General features: G+C 58.6%; 1 protein-coding gene across 5 annotated transcripts in view; it reads left to right on the forward strand.

Moving 5' to 3' along the window:
• Positions 1 to 8,115, forward strand: part of ABR (ABR activator of RhoGEF and GTPase) — a 187,723-nt gene extending 179,608 nt beyond the window's left edge. For all 5 annotated transcript variants that reach the window (XM_069603026.1, XM_069603029.1, XM_069603027.1 and 2 more), the window contains 5 exons: positions 75 to 214; positions 1,352 to 1,486; positions 2,494 to 2,599; positions 4,734 to 4,881; positions 5,446 to 8,115. In XM_069603026.1, the coding sequence (XP_069459127.1) occupies positions 75 to 214; positions 1,352 to 1,486; positions 2,494 to 2,599; positions 4,734 to 4,881; positions 5,446 to 5,535 (619 nt within the window). In that variant the 3' untranslated portion in view covers positions 5,536 to 8,115. The remainder of the gene's footprint in view (positions 1 to 74; positions 215 to 1,351; positions 1,487 to 2,493; positions 2,600 to 4,733; positions 4,882 to 5,445) is intronic.
• The last annotated feature ends 1,849 nt before the right edge of the window (positions 8,116 to 9,964 follow it).

The raw sequence follows: 9,964 nt of genomic DNA on the forward strand, positions 1-9,964 counted from the left end.
GAGGGGCTACATGTAGGGATCACTGGGGATCCCCTTGCCCCTCCCTCCCCTCACATCCTCTACCCCAACCCCAGGCGGGAGCGCTCCAAGGTGCCCTACATCGTGCGGCAGTGTGTGGAGGAGGTGGAGAAGCGGGGCATCGAGGAGGTTGGCATCTACCGGATATCAGGGGTGGCCACAGACATCCAGGCACTGAAGGCCGTCTTCGATGCCAGTGAGTCTGGGAGGCCCAGCTGGGCAGCTGTGGGGCGGGGGTGGGGGTCGCTCCAGCAGGCTCCTAGGGCTGGTGGGAGAGCGTAACAGAAGCAGGAGGCTTCTCCATGGAAAGACCCTGACCAGCCAATGGCAGAGGAGCCTTGGACTGTGCGCTGCAGCCTGGCACGGCATGGGGTGGACCATTGCCGAGTCCTTGTGACGTGGGCCTGCCCTGCATTTTCTTACGTAATCCGTTGCCCTCCAGTCTTGCCTCCGTTGCTACAGATAAGGAAGCAGAGCCTCAGAAAGGCCAAGTACCTTGCCTAGGATTACTCAGTTCATAAGCTTTGAGCCTGATTTAAACTCGGATCTCGCTGACTCCAGAGTCTGTGTTCCTGGCTTTGTTGCTGGCCTCCCAGGCTGCAGGGAAACTAAGGAGCTTTGAGCCGGGCGGCTGGCTCTGGCACCCCCACCTTCTCCGGTTCCCCAGTGCCCTTTGGGAGGGCGCTGCTGCCTTTCACTTTGACTGAGCCCCTCGGAGGGAAGGTCTGGCCTTTCTGGTTCTTAACCCCATCTTGCCGTTCAGGGTGCAGCAACGGCATTGCTGGCAGTCAGGACCCCCGAACTGGCTGGGCAGTGCTGATCCTATGGGAGCTGAGAGGGGGCCTGGTGGGTGTCCCCAGGCAGCTGCCAAGCAGACGTGTTCGGGGAACCTGGGGGTGGGTGGGGGGAGCTGGGGACAGGCTGGCACATGGCTCCTCTATGCCACCCGGAAGCCAAGGCTTTGTCAGAACATGATTTTAGGTATAAAAATGTGCAGTGCCTTCCAGAGAGGGGCTTAGTGGCGGGGAGATTGCAGCTGGAAGGGGGGCATGTGACACGTGGTGTGAATGTGGCTCCAGGACTCTGGATGATGAACTGTATTCCCCTCCCCTTCTCCCCCACGGAGCTGAGTCATGGACCACCTGTGGGCACTGCCTACATCCCGCCTTTGCTGGGGAGACCAGACCAGAGAGTGGGCTGGGGGTGCATACCCCGAGCAGGCCATCTCAGGGTGGATGGGGGGACAGATCGGGGCTCCCTGCCCCGCTGAGGGCTGCATGGGGGTGGGAGGGGGCTCAGCCAGCACAGCCCCTGCCCTCCCGCCCCCCGACAGATAACAAGGACATCCTGCTGATGCTGAGTGACATGGACATCAATGCCATTGCCGGCACCCTCAAGCTCTACTTCCGGGAGCTGCCCGAGCCCCTCCTCACAGACCGACTGTATCCCGCCTTCATGGAGGGCATCGGTGAGCAGCGGTGGGGGTCTGAGGGCTGGGCTGAGCCAGGCCTCCCTGACCAGCAGAGAGAATGAGATATCTGTGCCCACCTGGCATGCCCATCTGCTCTGTGCCTTGGGCCCACATGGCCTGATGGTGCTCCAGAGGCTGGACCCACTCTCCCCCTGCCCGTCTCTCTTGCCCCTCAGGGCTGCCCTCTGTGCTTCCTCCTTGAACACTGACCTCCTTATTTAGAAACTCCAGGACCAGGCAAATCTGCCCTGAGGGTGCAGGGTCCAGGACCAAGGAGAAGCGAGCCTGGAGTGCACTTGACCTGGCTGGTACCGAGCCTTCCAGAAGGAGTGCGCTCTCTTCTCTGACCAATGCCCAGGGTTGGGAGGAAGCTGAGGGCCCCGCCTGGCAGGACTGTGGCCTCCCCCCAACCTGGGCCAGATCCAGGCCCTGGCGCATCCCTCCTGCCTCACCTTCTCCTGGTCCAGTCAGTGGAATGAGGAGCCCGCGGAAGGAGGGCCGCTGCCAGGCTCTGGCATCAGAAGTGCTTGAAAAAGAGAACTTTTAGGGAGTTAATTCCCTGGTGGTCCAGTGGTTAGGGCTCCGTGCCCTTCACTGTCCAGGGCCTGGTTTCCATCCCTGGTTGGAGAACCAAGATCCTGCAAGCCGAGTGGCGCAGCCGAAAAAAAAAAGAACATTCACACCAGTGGCATCCTTGTGTCCTTACAGACCAGGGATAGAGTGGCTCCAGCCCCAAAGGCCCACAGCCTGCAGGGAAGAAGGGTGTCTGCTCCCCACCTGCCCGCCTCCTGGCTGGGTTCCAGGTCGTGAGTGGGGCCTCCTGCAGAAACCTGTTAATAGCCCACCCTTGGCAAAACACCAGCCCCATCCCTGCTGGGTCTGCCCCCTTGGCCCCTTACAGCTCAGGCTTCCCCCCAGGCTCCCGCAGCCTCCTGACCCCAGGGTGCCGGCCAAGGGCTCCCTGCCCGGAGCCCAGCCCCACCCTCGCCCTCGTGTCCCTGCAGCCCTGTCAGACCCTGCTGCCAAGGAGAACTGCATGATGCACCTGCTCCGCTCCCTGCCCGACCCCAACCTCATCACCTTCCTCTTCCTGCTGGAACACTTGAAAAGGTAACGGGCAGGGGCCCTGCCCAGTCCGCCAGGGGGCGGGGGGGCGGGCTCCAGCTGGGCGAGACACATGCCCTGGAAAACCACACCCTGGGCGCCTCCTCGTGGGTGCTGGTCTCTGCTGGGCCACCGCAGCCAGGTGAGAGTTTGCCCTTCAGATTCTTGGCATTCAGATTCTTCTGTTTGGAGAAATATTGGGATTCCAGGGGCCACCTCAAATATTGGCCATAGAACCTTTGGAGAGGCGGGGCTAGAGCCAAGGACTGTAGGTGGAGCTTCCAGTGAGTGGGCCACTCAGTCCACTTGGCATTTTTTAAACGGAGTAGGAGAGACAGCCCCAGGGTGCACCGCAGACGGCAAGCATGCATATGGTTCTGTTCAGTTACTCCTATTGCATGTGCTGGGTGATCGTGTAAAACGTGTCTGTTATTATGGGTCACAGTCCAAAAAGTCTGAAGCCCACTGGTCTTGACCCACACCCCATCAAACAGGTAGGGAATCTGAGTCCCCAGCTCGATGGGGACTTGCTTGGGTTTACCAGTAGCTCTGCCCTTGGGGTCCACATCTCCCAGGTCCTAAACTATGGTCCATCCCACCTTCCGCTCTGCGCCTTCCACAGTCCGGTCAAACCAAGAGCTGCTGAAGTTGACACCTGCACCTAAGTTAGGAACGGAATCTAGCCCTGACTGTGACCTCGTCACTCACTTTGGAGCCCAGGACTGGTCCCAGGTGTGAGTGGGGAGGAGATGTTTCCAGGCGTCCCTGAAATCCACTTGCCATCCAGGACCAGGGCACCCCTGGTGAGGGGCTCTGAGCCCTCAGGCCCCCGGTGGCGGCTCGGCCAGGCCAGGCCAGGCTGTGGAGGGCCAGCGGAGACCTGGGAACGCCTGGGCTGCTGTCTTGTTTTTCCCATTATGAGACATTTTCCCTCTGGTTTGGCCGGGACCAAGGTCCCAACCAATCCCCAAATAGTTTGGCGAGCACTGTGGGGACACACAGAGGAGTGGGGAGGAAAATTCATTAGGTTTTCCACCCTGGGAACCGGGCACAGTCTGTTCCCACATCTGGGCGCCTGGCCTGTGTGTGTGTGTGTGTGTGTGTGTGTGTGTGTGGTGAGGGGCAGGGCCAGCTGCACAGCTGCCTCCTGGCGTGGCACTGTTTGCTCGTTTCCAAGGCGCTCAGCAGGCGCATCCACGGCTCCTGCCTGGAGGGTGGGGTGATGCTGCAGTGGGAGCTGGGGTCAGAGGCGCTGCTTGGGGCAGCTGGGTCTCAGCCCCAAAACATTGCCTGGGACCAGGGGGAGGCGCAGGGTCTCTCTCATGTGTTGGGTGGTACCGAGCCTGCTGGACACCAGCCCCAGATGGCAGCCCCTGCTGTCACTCAGGGGAAGTAAGCTACAGAGCATCTGGCTGATCAGGCAAGAGACGCAGAGGAAGATCCAGAAGGAGGCAGCTCTGGGGTCCCAAGAGGCAGACCCTTCTGGAAAAGCTTGGGAGGACAGCCCCTGGGCTCCATCTGTGACGAGGGATGTTCCTGCCACAGCACAGCAGGCAGAGCCTCTGGCCTTTGGCCCCCGCCCGCTGGGACTCCTCCTCTGGGCCCCTCTCCACGGCTGAGCTGATCGTGGACAGCGCGCAGGGTGGGGAGGAGCATGGGCTCAGGAAGCAGACCTCTTGGGTTTGGATCCCTGCTCTGCCACCTGCTGGGTCACCTTGAGCAGGCCGTTTGACCTCTCTGTACTCTGGTTTCTTCATCTCTACAGGGGGGATGAAACTGTTACCTACACAAAGACTTGCTTGTGACAAGCATGAGTTATTACAGGGAAAGTTCTTGGACCTGTAAGAACCTCCTCTGAGGCAAGGGAGAGTTGGAGTGGGTCCTTCTGACTCTTGCCGTTTACCATCAGTTCAGGGGGTGGCCCAGGAGCTGGGAATCTGTCAGTGGAATGTACTGGAACATAGCTGGGAACTTGGGCCCTTGGCTGAGTCCCCTCCTCATGGAGCGGTCTCTACCCTCAGGAGAGGGCGGGCTAGTGACCCCCTTGGGGAATCCTCCCAGGAGCGGTATTAGCCAAGGGTCGGAGCTCCATGTGGCGGCCAGACGTGACTTGTGTTTCCGCCCCTCCCGTCCCTTTCAGGGTTGCTGAGAAGGAGCCCGTCAACAAAATGTCCCTTCACAACCTGGCTACCGTGTTTGGCCCCACGTTACTGAGACCCTCCGAAGTGGAGAGCAAAGCACACCTCACGTCGGCTGCCGACATCTGGTCTCACGATGTCATGGCGCAGGTACCTCCACGCTGCCCAGGCCTGCAGCAGGTGCAGGGGTCGCACGAGCCGCCCTGAGGGGTGGACTCCTACCTGCCTCCCATCCTGAGCAGCGGGGCTGACGGGTCTGGAGGATGCCACCAAGGAGTCAGGGCTCTGGACGGTCCTGCTAAAAAGTAGGCGTCTAGACCAAGAGCCCACCAGAGGCTGGGTGTCCCAGATACTGGTTGCAGTCCTGGGAGCTGCCTGAGCCTCAGGAAGCAAACCCAGGGGTGTCAGGAAAATCTGGGGCCTTGCCCTCATGTGTGGAAGTTGGCGGGGTGCGGGGCGGGGGAGCCCGGTGAGACCCAGGGCAGGGTCTGGTCTGGAACAGGACTGAGGTTGGGGAAGGGGCCCCGGGCACCCTGCCTTCTGCCCTGCAGCACCCCCTACTGCCGCAAACGGGCAGCCACACCTGGGCTTCCGGGGAAGGGGAAGTGGCTGGAGCCAGCCAGCGGGGAAGCGGGGAGCCACAGGAGCCCAGCGGGGTCGGAGGAGGCCCTCGGGGTGAGGACCCCAGCCTCAGTCTCCCCTGTCTCCCCACAGGTCCAGGTCCTCCTCTACTACCTGCAGCACCCTCCCATCTCCTTCGCAGAACTGAAGCGGAACACACTGTACTTCTCCACCGACGTGTAGCCCAAGGTGGGAGCGGCTGTGGGGGGCGGCCCTGAGCCCGCCTCTCCAGCCAGGGACCCAACCCAGACTTGAAGGACTGCAATAGCGAACTCCCAAACCCAGCGCTCTGCACTCCAAGGGACACAGATTTCCAAGAACTGGAAGACATGTATCTTTTGTGCCACCTTGTACAAAGCCAGCCGACCCGGCCCCGGCCCCACCACGCACCCCGGCTCTGCCCTCGTTCCTCTAGTCGTGTCTAATGCTCCGTGCTGTTTGGGAATTGTTTTACGTCTATTTGTCATGCAGAAAAGGTAGTGACCAACCCGGTGTGGGCACACAGGCAGCCTGCTTTGTTCTTTCATTTCCTCCAACACTTTCTTTCCTCCTGAGTCCGGTCCAAGGGCTTTTATTTTGCGCTGTTACTGCTGCCAGCTTCGCCTCTCTTGGCCCTGCTCCCAGATCGGTCTCCTGGCGGCCTCCCCTCGGTCTTCCTCCGCCCCGTCCTCCCTGCCCGGCCCCCGCCCCCCGACTCCCCAAGCCTGCCTGCATGCATTTTCAGCTTTGGGTTTTGATCCATCACCTGGAAAGTTCTGAGGCGGCCCTGGGCAGTGGTGGCGGGGGGTGGCTGGTCCGATGCTGCCGCCCCCCACCCTCTCCTTGTCCCCTCACCTGTGGAGACACTCCTGTCTGCCTTGCCGCCTGTGCAAATGTTGGACAAGGAGACAGACTCGCACTGATCCTCGGCTCAGCACAGGCCGGAGAGCGGATTGCTGGGATTTTTTCCACCTGAGAACCTCTGTTCTGTCTCCAGTCCCCGTGAGGCACCTTTGCCTATTTCTTCTCCTGCTTTTCCGTTTCTTTTCTCCTGCTGTTCTATTTTGAGTGTAGAGACTCACCAGAGACCTGCTCAAGGCAGCCAGAGGGTCAGGAAAGAATCGGGGGAGGTGGGAGAGTCAGGTTGCCAAGGAGACAGAGCAAGTGGGCTGCTGAGAGAGTGCCAGGGAGCGCTGGGCATCCTGGGCTGGGAGCAAGGAGTTGTGGTGGCTTTTCTGGTGGAGCCAGGCTTCTGGGAGGGCAACCATGAGGGCTGAAGCAGGCGTCTCGAAATAGGCAGGCTCCGTCCGAGAGGGCTAGCCCTTCCTGGTGCCTCCCGTACCTCGTGGTACCTTTGCCTTAGACATTACACTTTCTCCACAGCCAAGCACTGCCATGGGGCAGCCCCCACGGCCACGTGTGCCCCAGGGCCTGGGAAAGTCAGGCGCGGTCCAGCAGTAGCCAGCCGTCATGGTGCTGCCTCCCGTCCCTGGCTTCTGAACGCAGCCTTATGGGTGAACTCGGGGGAACTCTTAGGAGTTGGGGTTGTGCCAGGTACCTGCCTCTCCTGGGACTGGGTTTTGCAGGGGACCCTGGTGGTGGGTGCTCGACTCATCTGCAGGGTCTGATCCCCATGTTGAAGGCCGCTGCTCAGTACTGGAAAGGAGAAGTGCCCCCAGCGTGCAGTTTCTTCTCTCCTGAGCAGCGCTGCCGGCCTCCAGCAGTTCACCTGGGAGGACAGACACTCCTGGCGGCAGGGGCTGGAGCTACAGGACACGGCTCCCTGGCTCTCCTGTTGCAGAGACTAGATTCCAAGCCCTGGGTTGGAGAGACAAGCTCCCCCTAGCTTGAGCTCAGGGCGGTTTTAAAGAAGGGTTTGGGGCCCTGAAGCCTTAGCACCGGTTCAGTGAGAGGAAGGGCCCCTTCTTGTCTCGTTTACACCTGTGGCCCTGGTGTGGGCAGAATGGTACACATTCTGTGCATGTCGGAGGATAGATGCCCAAGAGGAGAGCGGTACTGACGCCCTGGCTGCCTGCTAAGCAGCTGAGCGAGGAGCCCTACTCCCTAAGATAAGGGGCTTGGGCCACAGGTGGAGAAAGAATGCTGCAGTCTGAACATCCCCCGTGTCTGACCATCCCTGGAGCCTGCTTGGCACTCTGGAGCTGGCAGGTGGCCTGGAAGGTTCTTGCTTCCACGGCCACTAACTGGAATGAATTGGAGCCCCACCTACAGCTATTTACAGCCCCTAACGGGTGCCTCCCACCTTCCCCAAACCAGGGACGTGTGCCTCTCAGCGTCAGGTAGCTACTGCAGCCCCCAATCTCTTGGGTGATGAGAACGGGAGAAAGGCTGGAAGGGCTGAGAAATGGAAAAGGCTCAGCATATTTATCAACTCGACCCCCAGAACTGGGAGGAGTGGGTACCAGACCTGGACTAAGCTGCGCTGAGGGAACAGCCCGTGGGTTCTCCTGAGCAACAGGGACTGTACAGAACCCCAGCCACTGCCCAGCAGGGCAGGCTGTGCCAACAGGAGCCCACAGACAGGCTACAGGAGTCCACACGCCTGTCCTTGCTGGCGATGGCTGCGGGCTGCCGGTGTTGTGCTATTACAGGTATGATGGGACCCTGCATTAATATCTGACTTTCTTAAGTTGGTAAGGATATATTTTTCTTTGGTCTATGTTCTGTTTCAACTTATGTAGATTATTATAAATTGATGTAAGCCACGTGAGAGGAAAATGTTAATAAAAAAAAAACCTGCAAAGCCCCAACATTTGCAAACAACTCAGCCCTGTGGTGTGGACATTTATGTTCCCAGGAGTCCAGGGAAGACCACCAATCTAAACATTTAACTCTTCCAGCTGCATCCAGATGTGCGTTTCCAAGAATCTCCTTACTAGTGAACTCTCCCTGGTGCGTCCCTTCGGCCTCTGGGGACCGTGGCAGTTTTGGAGATGAGCCCACGCCCCCCACTTGTTCTTTCACAGATGCCCACGGCTGTCACCAGCCAGTTCTTTTCATGAAATACAAGTGCCCCACCAGAGACCTGGCCATCGGTATGCCTCAGAGATGGCAGGAAGTTGTCTATTCAGGTGGAGGTTTATTTTATGCCAGCATCTCTCTACAATTTCCTTGGAAGTTGTAGGTCTTTGGGGCAGCCTGCTGGCCTAATCTCTCTTTGGGGAGGTTGGATCCCTCATGGGGTTAATGTCGGCTCCCACCAGCCTCAGCCATTGGACACTGTGTTTATTCTGGAGATCGGGAACAGATGTCTCTGAATATTGGTGTTTGGTTTATGAGCTCATACTGCCTCCTTAGCCATCTAAAACAGGAAACTATTCATCTCCTCTCCTGACTGAATAGTCAGTGTGGACAATGCTTGGCTTATTGAACTGATGGCTACTGATGCCCAGGACTCATCATTGCCAAGGCAGTCGCGAGGGCAGCACTGCTTGTTCCTGGTGTTTGACCCCAGGCGCTAGACTGGGTGGTAGACGCCAGGCTTCTGGCACTGTTGACAGGTGGCAGGTAAGAGCGTCTGCGCTTGCTCTAACTGCTTACAGGTGACTTGTTCAGGGACAGTGGAGGACCCACTCCAACATTTGTTCTCAGACCTGTGAGGACTGTCCAGGCAGCCTAGCAGCAGGGAAGCCTCTGAACCGAGACTGAAACAGGCATTCTATAGCATGCCCCCCAAGAAGGGCATGAGCCTTATGCGCTAGCTCAGGCTCATTCCCAAGGCAACAGCAGACAAGGCCAGAGGAAGGTGTTACCAGCTGGGCTTGACATCATCACTCATGTATGCACACACACTCACACACACTCAGAATGTCTGGATGGTTCAGCTGAGTCTGAATTCTGGGTAAGGGTGGGCAAGCTTTAGAAGACGGCCCACAGTGGGGGAGACAGCCAAAAAGGCAAAGGAATGATTCTAGTGGAATAAAGGAGACACTTCACTGGCTGAAGGCGGCTGGAATTACAGGCCCCCACCATGCTACCTGCTTGTCCTAAGTTCATCTTCATCCCACCACCAAGGCACCAGAGTAACACAGCATCTGCAGCAGATCCCGACTGTAAAAGGGTGTTTTTTTGTGTATAGCACACAATTAGGCTGAGCTGCTACTGTCAGAGAAAGGCTACCAGGTCAAGTCAAAAACTCTAATGTTTAAGTAAGTAATGAACCCCTGACATCAGAGGAACAGGGTGGTGGAGAGCAGCTCCTGAACATGGAGTGGTTGTAACCAGCGGCTGCTGGGACTGGGTCATCAGGATGACCACAGCAATACAACCCTCGCACTGTCCTTGATGCAGGCCTGGGCCCATGGTCACGGCAGAACACGCACGTGTACCTCAGGCCGCAGGCATTCCCACCAGCCAGCCCTAGGGTTTCGCAGAAGAGGCGAGCAGGGTTATGCGTGGAATGTCACTGAGTCCTAGGACACGCTTAGGCCAGGCTTCTTCAGGGCAAGGCTGGGCCACTGCAGCAATCTCAGTGAGGATAACGCTGCTCTGCAGACCCCGGGAGTCAAGCGTTCCCAGACTTCTCAGGAGCTGGCTCATGCTTTCTCTTTGGAATTCAATCTTTGGGCCACCTGGTACCATTTTGGGGAGTTGTGGAATTTGAAAATAAAAA

The sequence above is a fragment of the Ovis canadensis genome, chromosome 11, assembly GCF_042477335.2.
Source record: "Ovis canadensis isolate MfBH-ARS-UI-01 breed Bighorn chromosome 11, ARS-UI_OviCan_v2, whole genome shotgun sequence".
Lineage (NCBI taxonomy): Eukaryota > Metazoa > Chordata > Mammalia > Artiodactyla > Bovidae > Ovis > Ovis canadensis.